The sequence below is a fragment of the Stenella coeruleoalba genome (assembly GCF_951394435.1).
Source record: "Stenella coeruleoalba genome assembly, chromosome: 3".
NCBI lineage: Eukaryota > Metazoa > Chordata > Mammalia > Artiodactyla > Delphinidae > Stenella > Stenella coeruleoalba.
The window spans coordinates 74956766-74981489 of NC_137148.1; the positions used below are offsets into that span (position 1 = coordinate 74956766).

Below are 24724 nucleotides of genomic sequence, written 5' to 3' on the forward strand. Positions count from 1 at the left end.
TTAAATTTTTTAGCTCAATGTTTCCTTTTTTCTAATGCTTTTCTTATGACCGTAAATTACCTGACAAAGAAATTGTCAATATATTATTACTAACAGATCGCTTTAAATAAAACACATTGTACTATATGCTTTTAAATGAAATACAGACCTAAGCAGTAGAATTAAATCATGCACTTAGTATACTCCTTAAGAGGCTAGGTAAAAGCACATTTTCCAGGATTTTTAGTAACTCCATAACGAACAGTCACTCCCTGCATGTGTCTCTACGTTCTAGTTTATTTCAAGTCTGGCAGATTGCCTATAAACTAAAAACACCAACAGTTTGAATCAATTTTTCTTTAATGAAATAAAGCCAACCTTAAACACTGATACACATCACATGCAGATAAGTTACAGACGCAAATGAACTTGAGGCATTGAAAAATATTTATTACAAAGCCTTGCAGAATTTGAACATGAAAAATTTATTTAAAAGAAAATAAGTTTACAAACAATCCTGGTGACCAACGTATATGGAGTACCTACTATGTTACCAGCACTGAAAAGACATACACATACTGTATATGTTGTCTATCCTGGTGGAATGGCCATATGTACCCCATGGATGGATATGTGTATGCATGTGTGTGCACATACACACAGATATCTATGCATATATACATATATACATATTTTCCTATTAGGTCTTTAAAAAAAAACCCTGAGTATTTCATAGAAGGAAATGAACTTCATATTCAATTGTAGTTAATTTGGGCTTCATTTTGGCTAATCATAATTTGGCCAATAATTTTTTTCCTGATAGCATGAAGGACAGTACTTAGAATTTAAAAGTTTAGTGTTCCAAAAATGCTGCTCTTCTTAAGCCACTTTGAAGTAATGCTAGTGAGCCTAAGATCCAGATCTACATGTTAATCTCTAGTTTTGCCTTCAAACAGAATTCAGTTACAAAGAACTTGGAAAGATTTTGAATCTATTCAGGAGAGGAAAACGCTTTAATTTTCTGAGGAGTAAAAACTCCCCAAGAAACTTCATATAGCTTCTTAGATTTTGCTTAGCATATGTGATAAAACATTGATTGTTGCAGTTTGGTGACCCATGAAATTTGGGGGTTAGTTTTCTCTTCAGACCAGAGCATATAATTATGCAAATAAAGAGCTGTCACTGATCTAGTGAAATACTCACAAACACATGCACTCTGAAATTGGACAGAAAAGTGAAAATGGTTGGTGATGTGATGGTGCCATGGTTTGTTTTCCTGCCAAGTTTCTATCCAAGTTCATTATTCAAATTGTAAACTTTAAAAAGAGACATATCATTCTTGGGGTGTTGGTTGTCTTTTCATTTCAGATTCTTTGTATTGGTACTGCAGGCTGGCTACAAAGTACAGTTCAACATTATTTTACCTATGACAGTCTCCCATATTACCCAATGTATTAGGCGAGGAAGAAAAAGCGGAATGATCTGGAAAGAAAGATGCAGGGCCTCTCTAGATTTCTTTTCTAGAAACATGTTTCAAATAGAACTCAACTCCAACAATACAAAGAATATAGTGAAAGGTTTTTCACAAATCTCAAGGCAAAGGACTGGGAAAAGTTGCCTGGAAGGCCTCATGGATTAAGTCAAATTTCCATTTTCAAGCTTTTTTCCATTCAAGGGGAAAAGACTGGTCACTGCATGATATCCACTTAATGGTCAAACTTTCAGTACGATTCTCTCCTATCTAGCAATTAAAGCCCACTCCGTAATATTTGGTTACTTTAACCTTTAAGGTTCATTTATAATTACCACTCCTCTAAAACCTTTGTGCTAAGAATTAACAAGAGTTCTTCAATGTAACCATGCTCTTTGGCATCAAGGTCTCCCAATTCCAAAGTTACCATTGCGAAGGCTGTTGCATAATTTCAGATGTCATGGAGAGTCCCACTGATGAAATCTGAGAAGGCTCATGTCAGACCACTGACTGCTAAAGACATCACTACATGAAAGATCAGTGGTGTGAAACTTTAAAAACATCGATCCAAATGAATCAATTAAATCAACATTCATCTCTCCTAAGTGTGAGGTTTAAAACTATCATTGTTGCCTCTTTTTTTTTTTTATCCTACATAGATTTCGAGATAAACGCTGGAATGCTTTGATGGCTACTTCTATTCTCGAATCTCTGTTAATCGACTTTGTGCTATTTCCCTCTTTTCAACATCTTCCACTTGGTGTACATTCTTTACTTTTAGTACAGTGCATGACAGTTGCAATGCTTTAAATCTAAAACCGCCTAACAAAGCTAACGCTTTAGGTAGGGTAGCTTTAAGCTCTGTGAAGTGTTGATTAAAAACCCTTTCCCAGACTCAAACTGATCTTTTTGGAGATTAATAGAATATTAGATAAAAGGAAGACGAACAATTCAAGAGACTCCCACTCAGTCACACTATACAAGGAAGGAAGGAAGGAAGGAAAGTATTCAATTTTTGAAAGGGAGTACCTCCTGGAGTCTTTTATTTTATATTATTATACCTCCTAATAAGTAATCATAAAATAACCACTACTATTATCCTTTTTTTTGGCCACCCATATTTCAAAAATGAGAATATATCACACTTATTTAAAGACATTTTTCTCTACAAAGGCATAGGGAAAAATTTTGAGAAAATTTTAGCCTTTCTGTAATAGTAATCTTTCTTAAATGAACCAGGATTACAGACACCAAAAGGAACCTGTCAGTCCACAGTTACAAACTATGATTCCAACCGGAGACACACATGTGTCTAGACTGCAACCCCGGATAATCCAGAGAAAAATGAAAAAATCTAATTTATTACCACTGATAATACAGTTAACATATTTTGTCACCCACACTCTCTCAAAAAAGTTACAGGTTTTAAAGAAGGAAAAGCTGTGAAATAAATACAAACAAGGTATTTTCAGATTAGATGTACTACATCAAGGACCTATACAGGGATTTGGGAGCAATTTAACCTCAACAGAGTCCTTTTGGAAAACACATTTGTTTACCGTATATAGTAAAGTATATTTTATAAAATGATAGTTTAACAACGGGTTCGAATTTCCTTGTAGCTAAGGAGATATTTTAGGTCTTAAAAACAAATATCTTAAAAAAAGCTTTGTGAAAGTTCCAAGCTAAATAGTGACTCAACTGAAGTTAGGGTATTACCTTACAGCAACAATAATAGTAATAATAAGTAACTATAAGGTTTAAAATATTGATAAATGCTGTCCCATCATTCTTATTAAGTTTCTGCTTTTATTGACCTCTGTGAGTGATTAAATGAGCTTCTGAACAAGAATAATAAGTCACCGGATATTGGGAAAATTGTTTTTTATTTTAAAATAGTAAACAGAAATATATAATATATAGGAAACTCCTGTGCTTTAGTTTCCTTTTCTTTTGGTATAAACAATAATGCAATCCAAATTGAAGCACAAGGCAGAAACTTGAGAAAAGAACAATTAATACAAGAAGATTTCTCCCCCCGCCTTCAAATATCCATGAAAACTTTTAACGGCTGTATAGTTAAGTACCTTTAGAAAGCTCCAAAGCCAGTATCTGGCTTTTAAGTTTTAACAGTTCTATTCTGGACCTTAGATTGATCAACAACTCCATGCTTCCCATTCCACTTCCTCTAAGCACTCACTATATAATTTAAAAAAAAGAAAAAAAAAGCCCACTTCCTAACTTTAAACCTCTACTCTCCTGAAAACTTGTCTTAAAGAAACCAAAATGGGAGAGCAGAGCAGAAACATTGTTAACCCTTGTCTCGTCCAAGCAGGCGGGCTACTACCAACTGACTGTTGTTATTCCAGGAAAACTGAGGTGAAAACAATATATTTATACCAACAAACCCATAATCAACAGGTTAAAAGATTCTACATTACAAGGAATCTTATCAGTAATCAGTTGGAGGTCTGGGACGGGTTGCCTAGTTCCCTCTGGGTTGCAACAGCGCAGATCCACAAGTAGAAATTACATTTACACAACTTAAGTTTGCAGATAGCTCTCTATAGATAGTTAAACAAGGCCTAACAACCCAGTAGTTTTAAAGTATTAAAGGCAACTAAGCAGTGATTTACTCTAGTTACAAGTGAAGGTTTTTTAAAAACTAGGGGTGAGAAAACTGAAGAGAAGAAATAGGAGTGATTTGGTTTATAACCTGAGCATGTTTGCTCTAATTCAGCTGCAGACGCTTCGCAAATTGAGTACTGTACAAGTGCTGATTAAAAAAATGCAATAAAACTAGTTTCTTGTGAACATTTTAATATTCTGAAAACAGCACACAATTTATAACACTTGGAAAAATATATTCAATCCACATCAATTCTCAAATCCTCTCCGTGGAAGGTACCATTATTTTACACAGTTCACTATTACTTCTAAAACAGAAAAGATTGCAGAGCAACATGCTCGACATTGCTGGGGTTACACGTTTTAAGCCACCCAAGGAATTGGATAAAATGACATTTTGCTTTTTCGTCCTATGTTGTTCCTGCTAAAATAACATCGAAAGATATGCATATAAGATTACTGAAAGAAAGATCACCTTAATTTACCATCATTGAAATTATGAGAACTAATTAATGCACTTGTGTACCAAACACAGATACTACCAGTTTTAAAACTTGCTGAAATCGGTTCCTAGTATAAAAACATTTTATCCGTGAGGTGGTTATTTTAAGTTATTTTTCTGAGGAGTGAAACAGTTCTAAGTTATTTTGGGTACATTTTGTCGTGTCCTCAAGTAAGGCAGGCATATTGTTGCGTATATTTTAAAAAAGGATGAAAAAAAATACTAAATTCAGATCCTCACTTATTAGAAACAGAATCTTCACTAGGTAATTAAATTCTACAAGTAATTAAAAAAGTAATAATGTTAAGATTTAACATGTGAATTTAAAAGTCAGCAAAACCTTAACTTATTTTACCTCATATTTCACAGAGTTGGCCAGATCCTAGCTGGATTAAAATACTTAATTGTTGGAAACTGTAAGGCAAAACCTTACAGAGGAGGTGGACTACTACGAATTATACCATTGGATTGAGAGGAGAAAAGTCTTTCACACCAGGTCTTTCCCTTTCTGTTGAAGCAGAAAACTAAAAGAATCATTTTAGCCCCACTAAGCCTTTCAGAAGGAAAAGGTTCAAGCGCACAGATTCCTTTTCCTTACGACGATAAAAAATACTCTCCCTAAAAAGGTCTAACTCTATGAAAGCTCAAAATAGACCACTCTACTTAGGATTAACAACAACAAACTTCCTCCACATTAAGATTTAAACAAAACTTAAGTATGCTATCTAAATTACAGTGCTACCCAACACACATTATATATTTAAAAAAGTAAATTCTAATGATAAAGTTGGAAACTCCCTTGAAAATGAAACCTTTCCCACATGTACTTAAAAGATTTGCTCATCATTATGTTTTGGTTTAAACAATCTCTTCTGAAATTAGAGACTTGTGTAAAATCTCGTATTCAGTTGGCAAGGTTTCCAGCGATAACGTGGATTGGGTACTTTATAGATTTTTCTAATGCAGTTTTTCTTCTGGTCTCGAAATGAAAATAGATCGTTAGGGAGTGAACAATTTGCCCTCCCCGAACTACACAGTACATCACGGAATTCACGTTATGAATTTAAATTTGGCTTGGGAGGGGGGAGACTTCCTTAAAAAAAAAAAAGACATAGACGCACTTACGGAAAAAACTTTTTAAAACGGGAGTTTTAAGTCTAGAATAAAAGTTTCCTTCGGTTCGGTTCGGGGGAGAAAAAAAATGGATATGATTCAGGGGGAAGGGGGGCCGGGGGAGAGGAGAAGAGCGGAGCTGCGGCTACGTGGCTGCGGGCGGTAGGACCGCGCAGACGCCCCTCGCCCCGCAGCACCGGCGCGGGCTCCATCAGGGCAATTAGAGGCGCGCCGGCCGCGCCGGGCAGGGCGCTGTCGGCCTTAATCTGCGCGCTGACGGGCAGCGCGAAGCCCAAGCACAGCCCGCAGGAAGCACGACCAGTGAACCCATATTGCTTTGACAGTTGCACTCATCTAGAAATAATGCAAAACGCTATTTAGATGTATATATCACGACCCTGTGCTCTAGGAAGAAAACAATCTAATGAGGGGCTGGGAGTCTGCTCGCCGACAACAGGCGGTGGGGAGACGTGTGGATGCATATGCTCGAGTGTGCTTCCTCGGCTTCCCCTCCCCCGTCTCGCTCGCTCTCCTCTTACAGCTCTTCGTGCTTTATTCGGTGGGAGCGCCGCGTCAGAGTCGGCTTCAGGGAACTGGTCTTTGCCTCAGAGGCTTCGGTGAAGAACTTGAAAATAGACGGGAAGCTCTTCCAGGAAGTTAGCTCGTGACGGTCGGTGCCTGCAAAATGTACAGATTCAGTTACGAGGTGGCCTCGCGTGCTGCCGGCGCAGGTGGGACGGGACAGCCGGGCTCTGCCGAGGCCCAGGCCGCCGGTCCTCTGTCCTCGAGCCCGCGCCCTCTGCGCCGCGCCGCGTCCCGCCCTCGGAGCCCAGCCCCCACCCCTCCAGGGCGCGCGACCCCTAGGGACCACACCTGTACCTGAGGGTTCACGTGGCCCCCAGGGCTCGGAGGGAGGCTGCGGCCCACCGACTCCGTGTCTCCGCCGGCGGCGTTCGGGGTGGCGATCCCGGAACTCCGCCGCCTCTGGCCTGAGCCCCTAGCACGTCCCCGACGCGCGGCCGCGGCCGGACCTTCCCCGCGGTCGCCCGAGGCGCGGCCGGCGGCCCCCGGGGCCTCAGCCCCTCCGGGCCAATCGAGGCGCTGGGCGGGAAGGGCCACTCCCTCTCCCGCCTCGAAACCACCCACTTCCCCAGGCTGGGCGCGCGCGGGGATTGGTTTCCCCTGCGCTCGGAATCCGGCTTTTGCACCCTCCGCAGAGCACCCACGTTTCTTTGCTTCCCAAGAGAAAGAAACAAGTTGGATTTTAGTGTCCTAGCAGCCTACATTTTTTTTTTAAAACAGGTTTTAGGGGACAGTCTTAGAAAAGCTAAAAAAAAAAAAAAAAAAAGAATGTTTCAAAGCAGTGACTACTGAAAGAGCATCTTGGCCTTCTATTTTGTCAGGAGGAATTCAACTCACAAAATGCAGGTTAAGTTGTCAATTTATAGAGTTATTTTGTTTTACTACAGCTTCTTTCTGTGGCTTCAATTTAACACTAATGTACAGATTTTTCAAATAAAATCTTTCTTCAGTTTTAAGACAGGTAAAAAATAACACTGATGTAGACGTAAGAACAGATGAGGACATTAATCTGTTTTTGACTCCCTGTGATAGCTTATATCATTTAATTAATAGTTTTATAACAGAACACTTTTTAACTTAAAAAATAAAAATAATAATAACAAAGACTCTGCTGTAGGAATAATGAGTGAATAGATTTTAAACGGTTTAAATCTCTTCCTAGATCACTCAATTATGCAGAGAGACACTGTCTGGAAGTCTCTGGATTCGGGGCCTCTGTCTGATACTTTAACATTGTTAATGATAATTCTTTAGTCTGTAATAGTAGGTCATTGCTATGGTTACTCTACAATGGTGCAACACTTTGCTTTCCCCTTCAGCTATTCGCTGAGACCTGGTAACCACATTTGTTGCCTAGCAACAGTTTTGTGACAGTATCACAATCTGGGAGTTACAACAATAAGGATGCTATGGCTGCCTCGACCAGAGAGCAGAAAGCTATAGTCTGTGCATGTGACTTAGCTGTGGGAGCTGGCCTTACTAGAGAACCCCTCTTTTAACAGGTGCCCTCAGAAGGATGCTCTCTATCCTCCTCTCCTCGGCAGACTGGCCTAATGAACCTGCATTTGGAACAAGATCCAGTACTGAAGTCATATCATTGAGTTACATCCCCCAACACTACTGTGTTCAGACTAAAAAATGAGGTCCTTTTTCTATTTGCTTACTCAGTTTGGGCAAAATTCAATGTTAGTCAGTGGAAGAAAGAGATGAGTGCAGGTTTATCCTGGCAAATCCTAAAGTGCCTGACTGGATCTTGACAAGTCAATAGAATTCTCGGGAAAAAATTATACAAATGCCTGCCTTTATCAATAGATGTGTAAAAATTCAAGTTCTTTAAAATATATGTAATATCCAGATATTTATTGTTAGTATATAATTTTCACTGACGTATTCAGATAACAGTCTTAAAGACTTCCTTTGAATTTGGAGGCATCTGTATTCTCCAAACACAAAAGAAGTTTGTGAGCAGTTCTAGATAAGCTCAGACATACCTACTTTAAATAATATTTTGTGGGTATACTTAGAAGGGAGCCCAGTTTCTGGACAGGTTTATGAAATGCCCATCCCTGTTTTCTATAGTGCTTGTAATTCCAGTTTCATTTCAATAATAATTACTAATAGCACTTGTAATGAAAAAATATTTTAAAGTCAATGGTATTGACTCTTCTCGGATTCATACTACATGGAAACACCCATCCCCAAACACAATAGGAAAAAAAAAGGTGTTAATCATCTCTTTTCCTTCTCATTTCCCAGGCTTCCAGGCTCATTTGGCATTTCCTCCATAGTGATCACACTTACACTTCCTAGTATTACCAAGGCTATGATCAATTTCTAAGCTTTCTTAGGGAGCTCTTCTCATAATTCCTCCCACCCCTTGAAAACCAATTCAATGTATGAATCTAGAGGGACCTAAGGAGTCAATGGTCCGAAGCAATTTTAACTCCTTTATTTTTTTCTTTCCTGGTGACAATCTTTCCGAAGGATGGACAAATTTCCCAGGTGATAAAATCACTACAAAGGCTTTTTAGTTTTAGCTTATGATGACTCTCTGCTTGATTAGTACTGGGCTGAAAAGACCAAAGTCCCTGAGATAACTGAGGACCTGCACTGGCTCTCAACATTTACCCTTGCAATTTAAGAGTATAAATAATGAGAGTGTGTGCTCTGTCAGAGGAACGGAAATTGCTAGGAGTAAATTAATAAGCTAGGTGGGTTAGAAACTGAATTATAGAGAATGGAATGGGAGAGGGAGAATCCTCCCTAAACTAAGGAGTGGTAACATAAATATCTTATACAAAAATGGCTTTCTTTTCTAAATTACTGAAAGTAGATTTTTAATAATTTTAACACAGCATTTGGAAGGTAGTTGCATGTTCATCTGGGGCTGCGTATACACATTTCAAGAACATGTTTGGAGACCATTTTTGAAAACTCGGGGCCAATATTCAATGAAAATATTCACAAATTAATATGACTATCTGCCCATAGCAATGATAAGAGAATGGAAACTTCTGACAGCAGCTTTCGAATACTTAAAAGATATACAACTTTAGGGGAATTTCTTCCATCAGGATGGAAACACTAGGCCATTACATTATCTATTCATAAAAGGATATAGAAGGGGAAAGTTTAGGCTAACTAAAAAAGCAGCCATTTATTAATAACCTGCAATTATGTATAGGTAACATGGAAACTAGTCCATTTAGCACTAACTATGTTTTTGTATTTGAAGGAGATAAACATGGTTTTATAGTCAGGACCTGGTCTTTCCTCTGCCACAACTTTACCCTATCAAAAGCTCCTCTTCTTAGGGACTGTGATCTTTTTTTCTACTTTTCAAACCCCCATTTCCCTAATCTAAGTTGTTTCCACAATGTAGGAAATAAAGGGTTTTCCCAGGTTAATTATCTGCCATGTTCTCAGGGAATGATTTTTGTATCCTCTTGGATTGGCAGGCTTGTTCTTACTGGATAATTCACCTTTGGGGCAAAATAAATGTTCACGATCTCAGTTCTTTATTACAAAAAATTGCCTTTGCTCAGTCGTAATCAGTGGTTCTTAATGGGCATGGTAGTGGCCTCTGGGGCATTTTGGAAATTTGTAGGAAAGTTTTTGGAGGTCAGGACAACTGGGAGGAGCTATTGGCATTTAGTGGGAGAAGGCCAGGGAGGTGGACATCCTTCAATTTGCAGGGCATTACAGCACATGAAGAACTGTTCTGCATTGCACATGGTTTTCAAATGTTTCACAAGCTATTCATGTAGTTGAAAAACCTGTTTATGATTACATGGGCTTAGAATTTAGATCTGTTTAACAAGTAATCTCACAGTACTTTTGGCATGATTTTAATACACACGGAATTTTCCAGGAATCCAGCTACCATGTAAATTGAAGGAAGTTTGTACTTTATGTTGTTCAGAATATTACCAAGAATGGACTGCCATATGAGAAAATCTCATCACTGATGGCCTCATTGCCCACAGTACTTGAGCCACCAATAAGCACACCTGCACCAGCCTGCATTTGTAGATGTGGAATTCCTGGTGATTCTATACACAGGACCCATGCAGATTTTCCTGAGCACTTTAAATATTGATATATATATTATTCTTATTATGAGTTATTTTCCTTTTATTTTCTTCATATGTTAACTAGAGGAATACAATAAGTTAGCAATCTTATAAGTAGGTGAATTATGTTACCTCTAGAATTTATTTCAGGATAGTAAAAGCACTGTGTAATATTTATTTATTTTTTATTTTTTAAAAAATATTTATTTATTTGGCTGTGCCGAGTCTTAGTTGCGGCATGTGGGATATAGTTCCCTGACCAGGGATCAAACCAGGAACCCCTGCACTGGGAACACGGAGTCTTAGCCACTGGACCACCAGGGAAGTCCAATATTTATTAAAATAGTATGGTTTTAGATGGCAAGGGTTAGCTTAAATAAAAATGAATAGTTAATTCTTTTTTATTAGAGATTAATTTATCTATAATCTGAACCCTACTTATAGCTAGCTCTTATCCTTATACAGAGTAGAAATGCCTTTTACTTCTCTTAATTAATGTTTCTTCCACAAATTTCTGGAAGAATAATGGACCCAACTTCCCTTCTGACTACAGTCATATTAAACAGATCACATCAACAATAAATGTCACTACTATAAAAACTACTTAATTTGAAAGGAAATTCTGTTTCATAGATTAAAAATAATTGTGGTTGGAGAAGATCTTGGCATTTTTGTCAACGATGTTATCCACTTTGAAATAACCAAAAGGTAGTGGACAGGGGATCTTCCAATTAAAATACTACACTGAATATTTATTCTTTATCTATCAATTGTTTTTAAAAATGAACTACAGCAAATTTCAAAGAGGTAGAGATAGCACAAATGTTCAAAAAGATTAGAAACTTTAAGTATAAAGGATGAAACTATAAATCATATGAGGAAGATCAAATTGCTAAAATGTGTCATATGTTTTCCCAAAAGACTATATATTTAAGAAAAAGTGTCTTGTAATGGAACTGAGAAAGAAGGAGGCTACATTTATGTAACAGCATTTACAAATCAAACAAAAAATGGTTGGAAATAGCACTGACAGCAGAATGCTCAAAGAATAGGATAAGAGAGAAGAAAACATTGCTATATCTTCTGCCTTGTCTACTCCCCTTACTTCTTCCTGTGATGACTTTAATCCAAGTGTTTCTTACAAGTCTGCCTTGTCCACACTCCTCTTCACTTGATCCTAGTGCTTGGAATTTTTTTTTTTTTTTTTTTTGGCAAAAACTATGCCAAAATATGCTACTGAGTTAGCAGCCAAAACCCTGATGTTTACTTTGGTAGATGTAGACTACTCTGAAGCTGTACCTCATTTTCTGCAGTAGATGTCTTAAAAAGTTATACGTAAATATAATTTCTGTAAATAGAATATTTTTAAAGGAAGAAGTGGGTTATCTACTTCTTTAAAGAATCTTTTAATAAAGTGAAGAATTCTCTGGGAAAGCAAATAATCATTGTTCAAATGATATTATACATACACAATCAGATTTTCCAAAGGTAAGGTTTACTACCATAATATGATGGACAGTCTGAGTAAGGGCTCACTGAAAAGATAATTTAGAAGCATTTCTTGGTCAGGCATTCACTATTCTAATTATTGCTGGTCACCTTATTTTACATGGTCCTAGACCAAAAGGTCATGGAATAATTTCAACAATCTATACATAATTTACATGTTAGGGTCTGGTTTAGAATAGGGTATATAACTGTTCACAAAGTCACCTTTGAATATGAAATATCATTTTAAAATCTTTATTTCAGGGGAAAAAAACTAGTATGGGCCCCCACCCTCTCACTGACACCCCCCTCCCCTGGAAAAGAATTTGTTTTTAAAGAAAAAGGTAATGAGTAAATTTTATATGTTTCCTATGATAAAGGGGGAAAGAAAAAAACCTAGAAAGATATGAAACACATTAACAAGATAACATATCTATGATACTTTCAAACTGACAAGGCTTGATTTTAAAAATTGATCTTTAACAAGAAAAAGAAATATGGGCAATTAGGAAGTAATGAAGACCCTGTCAATATAGCAGGTAAGAGAATAACAGGTAAGGGAATTCTTGAGAAAATCTAATATATAAAAATCAGGAGGTCTGTAATATGCATTATTGAGTCCCAGTGGGATTAACTAATGAATTTATGAGCTCACCAGCAGTTATTTTTAGAAAGATATAAAGAATTAGAGAAATACTAGAGCACAGAAAAATAATGTGCCTTCTAAAAAGAAAGAAAATATATATTACTACTAAAATTCATTTAAAAATGAATTCTAGAGCTTCTAAGAAGAACACCATTAAATTGACCAATTTAATTGAGCACAGAAGGGCTCCTAATGGAGACTCTCCTAGTTAGAAGGCACGAGTGTGAGTGAGACTCCGTCACACGGCGGGAGGTGAGGATGGGGGTTTCGGGGGCGGGGAGGATAGTAAACAAAGTGGGGTGTTCGCTGAGGGAGACTCCAGGAGCAGCTCAGTAAACGTGCTGCCTGGCCTGGTTAAACCAGCTGTGTAAGATACAAGCAAGTCTCTTTCCATTGCTAACACTGCTGCAAATCTGTTAAAGCCGAGACTGTGTTGAGACCCTAAAGGCAAGTCGTCGAGCTTGACCAGAGATAGGAGGCTGAAACAAAGACATAAAAGCAGTGGTAGAAACTTCTGCGTCACGGGCAGTTTCTGGGAAAGCCTGTCCTTTCCTCCAGCTTCTTTTCTATATCTCTCATCTATGAAAGGGGAGTGGGGCGGTTTTGGGCACTGGGCAGCTTAAGACTCAAGGAGACAACTTTGGGAAGTAAACTTATTCTTAGGCAGAGTAGAGAGCCTGCAGTAGCTGTGGGTCTCTGACACTGAACCCGGCGAGACCTCTCTAATAAACCTCTCCTAACCAATAAAAAATGGACACCTTGTAATTGCTTGAATTGCCTTTCAAACCCAGAGAGCTGGCGCAGAAGTGTTTTCTTTGGTTTTAATTCTTGTCTCACATACTTCTCTTAGTGTTGTCACAAAGACTGGCCTCCAGGGATACTGTTTTCCTTTAAAATTTGAGCCCAGGTGTGGGCAAAAGTTCTCTTTTTCGTTTCCCTTCGTGATTTTCAAAAGTAACTTTGCCAAAGGATGGTAAGAGCACAGGGCTCTACACAAGGAATGCAAAGAATCATAAAATAGTTATTTCCGTAAGTAAAGGTTTCTGATCCTATTATTCCCAACACAATCAGTGAAGAGCTTTACTGGGCCCCATTATAAAATAACACTGTCCGAGAGGGCTGGTGGCAGCTTTCTAGATAGTTTGTCACGCTTCCCTTTTCTTCCAGATTCTGTGTTCCTAGCTAGGTACCTATGGCTTATGGCTGCCATAAGCTTATGACTTCGTGTGTGTGTGTGTGTGTGTGTGTGTGTGTGTGTGTGTAAGAGGGAGGTGGGGAGGAAGGGAGAGAGAGAATGAGAAAGACGGAGAGAGGGAGGGGTGAGATAGAATGGAATGCAAAATACTTTCCTTATTTCAAAACAAAACAAAATCATTTGCTAGTTCAAATATCTGAATCGTCTGTGATCCTCCTCGCTCAACTGTGGATTCTATTCTAAAGGAAATATTTTGTGGGCAGTTTTTCCAGAGGTCCTGTGAGTGATTAATTTGTACATTCATACATGTATTTATTGTATGCCAGGCACTATTTCTTTGGGCTGGGGATGTGGTGGTGAGCAAGATATATAAAAACTCTGCTCCTTGTAGCATATGTGCTAGTGGGGATGACAGGCAATAAACAGGTAAACCGATGAACATGATGATTTCAGGGAGTCAGAAGCACTGTGAAAAAAACACAGTAGAGGGATGTGAAGAGAATGAAGAGGAGAAGAGATGGTCGTCAATTTAGACTGGGTGGACACTTCTGACCTGAGACCAGAGTGGAAAGAGGGAGCCAGGTGAAGGTCTGGAGAGAGTGCTGCAGGCAGGGTTCTGGAAGAACAAGGAGAGGGAGGGGGTCTGAGGAGGAAAGAGCTGGTCATAGCCAAGGAACTGGAAAGCACCTGGAGCATGGAGGGTGAGGGGGAAAGTGGTAGATGATTCAGAGAGGTGGGCAGCCTCCAAGCCATGTGAGGTCTCTCAGGGCACAGTGAAAGGTTTTAATTTTATTCCAAGCACAATGGAAGAGCTGTCTGCAGAGTTTCAGTGGGGAAGAAATATAATCTGACTTGCATTTAAAGAGTACACTGGTTGGTAAATGGTGAATGGATTATGGGGAGTTGGAATGATGGATTTAACCCTCCCTGATTGCATTTATCAACTCCTCCCACCTCTAGATCATTCTCTGGGGCTCATTCTTCTCCTACACACCTCAGAGTATAAAACCCACCTACTGCTGGTTCACATAAAATGAGTAATAGTAGTAGGCAATAGCAATATGCAGTAAGAAAGACAACCTAATAAAATAATATTTCAAAGTAGTAAATTAAAAAATGGACTTGAACTAGAAGGAGCATTTTCCTAATAATTCTGCTCTTGTTATATATGCTGACACCTCTGGGTTCTCGACCTTAGGACTGGTGTGTGTGATGGGAAGGTACTAGGATGGGGACGGTGCTGTCACAGTGTTCCATTTCTGCAAGCCGTCCAGAGGTAACTGGTGGACTTACTCTCTCGGCAGGCCTTTCCACTGTCTTCATTTCTATAAACAGACACACTATTCTCTTCGCTTCTCCAGCTCAAAGCCTCTCAGTCATCTTTGATTTTTGTTTTCGCTTGTTTGCCGACTCCTGATCCAATCAGTTACCAAATCCCGACAACTGCACCTCAGCAAAGTTTTTCCAGTCTCTTTTTTGCTTTCCATTCCCCTGTCACCACTCTAGATTTAATGACCTATCATTTAGAATGCAGAAACTTCCTCCTAACTTGTTTCATTGCCTTCAACCTCTTCTCTTCTATCTCGTACCCTGCTACCAGACAAAAATCCTAAGTATCATTTGTGTCATAGACCTCTTTCTCTGCTCAAACATATCCAATGGTCTCCATAATCTTTCAAATTAAGTAGAAATTCCTCCATGTGGTTTAAAGCCCTCCATTCCCTGGATCTAGCCTTCTTTTCTGGGTTTAATCCCTCAACTGTTCTTCTATAAGTATCCCCTATTCTCCCAGGCCCAGGTCAACTGACAATTTTTAAACCTTTCCAAAATCTCAGGGTCTGGGCATCTGTGACTCTGGTGACTCTGAAGTCCAGTCAGAGAAGAGATGATTACCACTGTAAAGTTTTTGAAGACAGAGGTCAAACTTTACTAATCTTCAACACAGATGGATAAACGTACCCTATGTTGAAGTGCATGCTAGCTTTTAGAGTTAAGAAATAAATTCCTCTAAAATGGGAATATAATAACAGTTGGATTCTCTATAACTGAAACTGAAGGAAGTAGAGTGTTTTTCTTGCTCTCTCCAACAAACTGATGAGGTAGATGCAGGTGATCCACAGTCCATTAGCAACTAGGTGATAAGCACTGACAAATACTCAAAGTATCTTCCAGATACGTTTAGCTAAAATGCTGTGCTTATCTAGTAAATACAATTTACTAGCATCAAGACGTTTAGGAGAGTGTCAGAACTGAGAACTCTCAGACAGTCAAACTTTAACTGTTCAAGAGCTTGTATTCCCAAAATGTAGTTCAAATTTAGATGCAGATAGAAACATATCAAACATAAGATAGCAAAGACGTGGAAAGGACCCGAGATAAAATTTCATCTAACGGTTTCATTTCACAAGTGAGAAATCTAAAGTCCAGAGCGGCTGTGATAGGCCACAGCTACACAGACATTTTGCTCAAATATAATTAGTATTTACAAATTGGTTAAGCATTATAATACTAAAAATTTTCAGAAGATATATGTCTAATTGCTTTAAGATTCAGTTCAGGGACATCCCTGGTGGCGCAGTGGTTAAGAATCCATCTGCCAATGCAGGGGACACGGGTTCGAGCCCTGGTCCGGGAAGATCCCACATGCCGTGGAGCAACTAAGGCTGTGCGCCTAGAGCCCATGCTCCACATCAAGAGAAGCCACTGCAATGAGAAGCCCGCGCGCCACAACGAAGAGTAGCCCCTGCTTGCTGCAACTAGAGAAAGCCCGCGTGCAGCAACAAAGACCCAACGCAGCCAACAACAACAACAACAAAGATTCAGTTCAGTATTTACTTCCTCTAATAAGCTTTCTTTGATTAACTTTACCCCATATCAACTACTTCCTTTCTTCATGTTTCAGTATTTTGTATATAGTGTATACTATATTATCATATACTTGCTTTGCTTAACGAGTCATTTCATGTATGAAAGATACCTTGTCTTATCTCCAAATCTTTTGGGGGTAATGCCTCAAAACTTTTTATTCCAGAAATCATAGCTGAGGCTTAATAGATGTTTGTTGTATAAAAAACTATCCAGAACAGAATTACCAGAAAACTGATGCTTATTGAATGCTATTAAGATATAATAAAACACAGATTCATAGACGTTTTCTATGGTTTTTGCACTATTTTGATGATGGTTCCCATTTTGAAATAAAGGAAATGGAAGCATACAGAAGATCACAGAAGTAAGAACTTGTGAATTTACCAAGCAAGGTGCTACTGGTGTTCTGAGTACACAGGTGAATCATATGCACCTCTGTATCCACAGCATCATTTTATATTGCTTTGTCAGACTTTCAAAAGCACAGACCTTTGCTGTGGCAGCCAATAGAAGGAGGAAGTGGAGGAAGGACAAGTTGGTAAAGCAGCCATTATAGATTGCCCCAATCACTTAATGGTTTGGGATCGTACTAAAGCCTCTATAGGCCAATTTAGGGAGAAGTGATATATTTACAATGCTCAATCTTGTAATCAATGAATGTGATATATCTTACCATTTATTTAGATCATCTTTAATGTCTCAATGAAGTTTTACCACTTTCTCCATAGAGGATTTGCACTTCATTTTTTAGATTCATTCATTTATAATTACACTTTTTATTCTGGGATAATTTTAAATTCATATGCAGTTGTAAGAAATAACACAAATGGATCCTGTGTCCCTTTTATGATTCTCCTCAACAGGAACACTTTGTAAAACCATAGTACAATATGACAACCATGATATTAACATGCTACAGTTAAGATACAGAACATTTCCATCACCACAAAGATCACTCACGTTTCCCTTCCAGCCCCTCCTTAACTCCTGGCCACCACTAATATGTTCTTCATTTCTATAATTTGGTCATTTGAAGAATGTTATATAAATGGAATCATACAATATATAATCTCATGGGATTGGCTTTTTTTCATTCAGCTTAATTCTCTGGAGATATATCCAGGTTTTTGTGTGAATCAATACTTTGTTCCCTTTTATTGCTGAGTAGTGTTCCATGATATGGATGTACCACAGTTTAATCATTCCCTTCTCAAAGGATATCTGGGTTGTTTTCAGTTTTTTGGCTATTATAAATAAAGCTGCTCTAAACATTCATGTACAAATTTTTGTGTGAAATAATCTTCATTTTTCTGGGATAAATGCCCAAGAGTACAATTGCTGGGCCATATATTACTTGCATGTTTTGTAATATGAAAGAAACTGCCACACTGTTTTCCAGAGTCATTGTACAATTTTACAATCCTTCTAGCAATGTGAGAGTGATCTAGCTTCTTTGTATCTTTGCCAGTAATGTATTGAAATCAGATAGACTGATTCTTCCCGCTTTATTCTTCTTTTTCAAAATTGTTTTGAGTATCCTAGTTCCTTTGCCTTTTTATATAAATTTTAGAATAAACTTGTCTATATCTACTGTATAGTAACGACCTTTCCCCAAAAGGTTTCAGCTGGACCTCTGGAGTATCTGGAGATTAAAGTCAGCCATGCAGGCAGTTAACCCTGTGAATGTTAACTGAGTCCTTGGACACCAAGGTTCAAGTGAGTTTCCCCTGTTTGCACTATTTTATGTGTATTCTCACATGTTGCTGGGAGAAGACAGCATTATCCAAGACTTGACTGGAAGAGAACAACTGGAAATTCATCCTTGGAACATTCCTGGACTCTGCCCTATATGCTTTTTCTTGGCTGATTTTAATCTATACCCTTTTGCTGTTATTAGATTTATAACAGCTTTCAGTGAGCTCTGTGAGTCCTTCTGGCAAATGATGAAACCTGAAGATGGCCTTAGGATACCTACTTGTGGTTGGTATCATAAGTGAGGGTGGCCTTGAAAACTTCAGAGGGTTATATCTACAAAAAAATCCTGCTGGAATTTTGACAGAAATTATGTTAAACTTCTATATCAATTTGGGGAGAAATGACATCTTTACTATGTTGAGTGATTGAATCTATGAACATGATATGTCCCTTAACTTAATTTTTTTTATATGACATGTTTGTTGATGCTACTATAAATGGATCTTTAACTGCTTGTTATTGGTATATAGAAATGCAATTTTTTTTGTATAATGATTTTGTATCTAGCAACCTTGGTAAATTACCCTGGTCATACTAAAAATTTATCTGTAGATTTTGAATTTTCTACATAAACAATCATATGTGAATAAGTTCAGGTTTTTTCTTTTCTAACTCTTACAGCTCTTACTTCTTCCAGTCATAAATTTAAGGAAACTGTAAACTATAAACAAAATAACCTCCAAATGTATTCACAACATTAACTAATGAGGTGAATAAAATATCACATAAAGCAAATTATTGTGAACATAAATCTGGCATAAAATTACTACATTTTCTATTTTGATTGATTTCTTGATGCACTTAAAAAAGAAAAAAAAGAAAAAAGAAAAAGTTTTGTCAGGTAATGTCATCTAGTGGCTGACTACTGGTCATGAAAGCTCCCGGTCACTTTATGACAGATGCTGAAAGCTTCTGGAGGATCACTTATGCTCCTAACACTGTGATGTCTTTTCATTCTAGTTAAGGTAATGTAGAAATAGATGATTTTTGTTACATTCAGGCTCCAAGTCTAGAGTTGTCCTAACCTGTCTAATGCTACTTTAATTTCATTCCCAGTTCTCTCCCCCAAGGGATTTCCTCTATGAATGTTATTTTCTTTAAAAAAAAAAAAAAAAATCCCATAATGCAACTGCCTTCTACATGGGAAGAATCCTTAAATGATCCTGTGTTATTTCCACACCATTAATACATATAGAATAACATCTCCCATTAAGATAATATTGTACTGATTTCAAAGTAAATATATATATTCTCAAATATGTCAGGTAAACATAGTAAATTCCTACTATTGCCTAGTTTAGAAAATGACCTGGGAATATATAAGATAGGACTGATTATTTCAATACCAGATAATATTTTAGAGTATCAGGATAGAGAAAACTCATGAGCACTTAAATTAAGTTCCACTAAGGACTGATTTATGATAAAAACTGAATAGAAGCAGATATGGCTAAACAATTACTAGAAAGGGTTATGAAAATTATTTACAATTCTAATCCTTACTGCATCTGGTACTAAACTTTATCCTAAAAAGACATTTCAAAACTCTAACTGGACTTAACATTTAGGCTTTTCTGCAACTGTCTAGAAGACTCACAGGGTGAAATCTTTCAGTATTGCTCAAGGAATTAAATTTTCCTCTCTGGAATTAAACTTACTTATGGGTTTGTAAATAGTTGCAGTCCTGGGGTATGAGATATTGCAATGGATGTAAAGTTATTTTACAAATAACTTTAAAGTGTTACAAAATTTGGCAAGTACATATTATTTCCACGTCTTTGCTTTGTATACTGGTTCTAAGCAACATTTTAAAGTTAATTATAGGGCCATAAAGGTCTCTTTTTTCCCCAAGCATTTTAAAATCATTGTCAGAATTATTACTTGGATCTTGTTAAAGTAGCATTGGATGGGAATTACATCCCAAAGAATCTCAACTATATCCTTTGGGCATTACTGAAAGTGAATGGCATCTATTATTTTATTTCTATTCCAGAGAGAAAATTTAAAAAGTCACACTGATGGGAAAGCCTGTGAATCCACTTATAAGGTTAACTAAGGTGGAGGATTAATCTGCACAGTGAAAAAGGAAGACGTTGGTTACTGAAAATAAGATGCCTTCAATTAGTCAGATTTCAATGTTTGGGGGGGCAACAATTTATATCTATTAGTAGAATCATAAATTGTTGAAAACTTTCCTACAAAAAGGTAAACGAAGGAAGACCTATATTATCAAGACAAAAGTACTTTAGGAATCCTAATAATAAAGAATGCTATAACCTATTTACTAGAAAAAATATATTTACAAAATGTAAAAAAATGGGGCTAAAAATTATATCTCTAATAGTGAAAACTTCAATAATATTGTATTAAGTAAAAATATAGTAGTAAAATTACATTTGCTTGTTTAATAGTTATTTATTCATATCATTCATTAAAAAAGCATTTAAGATGACATATATACCTTATAATAGGATAAAAGAGAAATAAGAGTAAAAGGAGTAGAGAAATAGCATAAAGTCAGGGATAGGGTAGGATTAATACATAAGGACAATGAATACAAAAACCTGTACAACTGCCAGATGATGGCCGAAAATTTGACTGAGCTTTCTATTGACAAAGAGGCCAACACAGTTGATTATGATTCACTGCATCTAGGTGGTAAAAGCAATCCGGTTGTGGAGAACAGTTGTTTTTAATAATTGTGTCCTTAATGCAGACTTATGACACATTACTGAAGACCAACTTGGGAGAAGTAACTAAGAGGACATCAATATAATGTATTTCAGGTGACCTGACAGTCTGTGATATGCTGGCCTGCTCAAGAGATAAAATTAAGCACATCTAAAGGAATGGATGGTCTGTATCTCCTTTAGACAACTGTATTTTTTAAAAGACAGCTGTACTATTGTATTATTTAGATAATTTATCTATCTATCTATCTATCTACCTATCTATCTATCTATCTATCTATCTCATCTATCTATTCCACAACTATAGACTGAACCTTTTAAACTATTCAGGAAAGTTCATAATTACCTCCTGTTGATCAAAGGAGAATGAGATTGGAACATATGAATGGTCCAACAAAAAAATTGCCCAAACTGGAAAGCACTTTTCTTCCTGATTGGTAACCAGTATACGGTGGGCAAGAAAGAATACAAACATTAAATGCATTTTTCTATTTAATTTTTGTAGGCTTTCCTTTCTTCTCTTCATTCCCTCATTAATTTCATCTTTTAAAGCCAGATGAAAACCTGTTGTAAGATCCAAGTTTCCTCGCTTTGTTTTTAAAGGTGAGCACTAAACACGGAAGTTTTGCACAGTAGTCATGTCCCCAAATAAAATGATGACCCATGCCACAGTGATCTGATATGGAAGCAGTTAATGCAATACAGAAAAAACTATTAATGTCACAAGTTAGCATGATACTTCTACAAAATCTGCATAGTCTTTCTTTATATCCATATCATTATCTTTTTTGCTAATACGGGCACCTTGAATGTGTCTTGAATGTGGGAAGATGAGTATTTGTTCTCAGCTGACTAAAGATACCAATCTTCCATAAGCCACGAATACAAACCTATTGGAGACTTCAAGGTCAATCCTTCTAACTTTAGATAGCCAATCAATAGGTCATTTCCTAATCATGAGGTTCCTGTGTAAGCATTCCAGATCAGTATTTTTAAAAAGAAGAACATTTATTTTTCCAACACAGCACAAGAAACTTGTTGTAGACTTTGACACAGAAGGCAACATTTTCACTTTTATATAACTCACATCTCTTCCTGACATGAAAGAACAGCCGAAAAGATAAGGGGCAGCATGGGTCTCTGTGAAATATGTGAATTGTAAAAATCTTGTTTCTTATCTTTAAAAGTGAAATAGAGAAGATGTTAAAAATCTGGGATGATGCAACCCCAAGACACTGAATGTAGCATCTAACATAATTATTAGAGAACATGGTTTGAAATTTTGGTAACAATTTTGGCTTGAATTTTAAACTTCTATTTTATATATGCAAGTCAAAACATTACATTTACTTTATAACTGATGATATTTCACACTTTATTTCAGAATTGCATTTGACCAAAATATAACAGTTCAAGACTTATGACCAGAGAGGAAATATCTAACTTATTCAGAAAAGTGAATCCCTTACAAACTAAAATTATAAGAGAGGAAAGCAGTTCCAGAAAAAATAATTTCATTAGAAAGTGAGCTTCAGTACTCATAACTCTGGACTTGAAGCTATTTTTCTCATACCACGTAGTTCAGAGCAGCCTCATGGACAGCCATTGTGGTGCATAATTATATATTTAAAAAGACTATTATTGTACTTAAATTTTCTAATAAGACAAAGAAGATATATCACTATGAAGTCTCAGTAACTCTTCAGTTTAAAAAATTAACTCTAAAAGAGACTGGAATAATCTCACAAGGCAAAATAAAAATTTCAGATTAAAACTATGTTAGATTTTCACAAGTGGATAAATAAGAATCTCCACATCCTTTAATCTATATAGCCATAGTCACTCTTGTGTTATTCAATAACCTATCATGCCAAAAAAAGAAGAAAATAAAAAAAGAAAACAGCTAAAGAAAAGGAAAAAGTCCTGACTTTTTAAGGAGGTCTCTGGTGAAACGTTTTAAGTGCTGAAGTTTCAGCCCCCAGAGCAAGATTCTACAAATTTAACACCCCTGGAAATACTGACAGATACTTAATTACAGTGTTACGTATGGTGGCAAAACATACACCATGTGAGTGGATATTTTTATGAACAATTATAATTTAAAACAACTTTGGAAATAAAATGCATCTGTAACTATGTCATTCTTAATAAAATTGTTGTTTAGTCAGTACTTTTTTTTTTTGCAGTATGCGGGCCTCTCACTGTTGTGGTCTCTCCCGTTGTGGAGCACAGGCTCCGGACGCGCAGGCTCAGAGGCCATGGTTCACGGGCCCAGCCGCTCCGTGGCATGTGGGATCTTCCCGGACCGGGGCATGAACCCGTGTCCTCTGCAGCGGCAGGCGGACTGTCAACCACTGCGCCACCAGGGAAGCCCTAGTCAGCACTTTTTCTATATTTCTTCGTACCTAAGGGTCATCACACTTTTTTAAGTAGATGCAAACATGGAGTTTTCTTTTGGCTAGTAGGTCAAGTTCCAAAACTTCTTTTAAAAAAGAAATCATAAAATTTAGTGATAAATCATGTATAGTGATTTGATTCTAATGTTTCAGATTGAGATATGGAAAAAACTGATTTGAATGTATTCTAAGAAAATAAACTCAGAAGTATTAAAAATAAAATTCATTTAAAAAAAAACTTCAAACTTATAAGGAAGTTGCAAAAACAATGCAGTTAAATCCTGAATATCTTTTACCCAGATTACCAGTTTTTAAAAACATTTGTTATGTTTGTTTTTATCATTTACTCTTTTACTTTGTGTACATACACATATACGTATATACACATGTTATTTTTTTCTGAACTATGTGAGTAGGTTACAAATATCACGACCTTTAGAATATATTTCCAAATTCTCTTATTTAACTACACTAATCAAATTCAGAAGATTTTACACTTGTAAGATACTTTTTACCTTACTATTTGTATGCCAATTTGGTCAGTTGTCCTTATGGCATTTTTACTTTCCAATACAAAATCTAGTCCAGGGACTTCCCTGGAGGTCCAGTGGCTAAGACTATGTGCTTCCAATGCAGGGGGTGCAGGTTCAACCCCTGGTCGGGGAACTAAGATCCCACATGCTGCATGGCGCAGTCAAAAAAATAACAAATTAGAAAATAAAATTTAATCCAGGATCACGTTGCAAAAACTATTAAGATTTAATAATTATTTCTTTTTATTTTCATCCATTTGACGTTTAAAAGATAATTTTATTTAGTATCTTTTGTAAGGTAGTTTTATTTGGTTTCATCTTCAGGTTGAAACTTCAGAATGACAACACTAATTCTAACACTAAGTTCTAAGACATTTTTAGTGAACACTTTTAGTAAAAACATAAGAAAATATGTTTAGTAAAAACATAAGAAAAACATAAGAAAATGATAAAAATATTCCTGTTTAAGCTTACATATCTATCAGTAAATAACAAATATCTATTTGATTGTATTTTTAAAAGAAGTTTGCAATCTAGGAAAGAAGAAAATTCCTGGCTATCTCAATGTGTGCCTTCCTGCCACTGTTGCGTTAGGCCGTGGAAGGTAATCTGAATTAAAATCAAAATCAGTCAAATTCTCAATTTGCTAGGAGCTCTAGTAAAAGATTTGATGAAGAGGAGATTGAAATCAGTGACAAAAGTGAAGTTTCTAAAATATTTGAGGCTTATATTTAACTATGATAATTTTCTTCCATACCCATTAGAAAATGTAGAATTAACTGCATACATTGTTGCTGATGGCTTA

The 24724-nt window shown here is 36.8% G+C and overlaps 1 protein-coding gene across 4 annotated transcripts in view; it reads right to left on the reverse strand.

The window, feature by feature from the left end:
• Window positions 1-391: 391 nt before the first annotated feature.
• The window catches only part of ARB2A (ARB2 cotranscriptional regulator A), a 430105-nt gene continuing 405772 nt past the window's right edge, over window positions 392-24724 (reverse strand). For all 4 annotated transcript variants that reach the window (XM_079918573.1, XM_079918572.1, XM_079918571.1 and 1 more), the window contains one exon: window positions 392-6371. In XM_079918573.1, the coding sequence (XP_079774699.1) occupies window positions 6229-6371 (143 nt within the window). In that variant the 3' untranslated portion in view covers window positions 392-6228. The remainder of the gene's footprint in view (window positions 6372-24724) is intronic.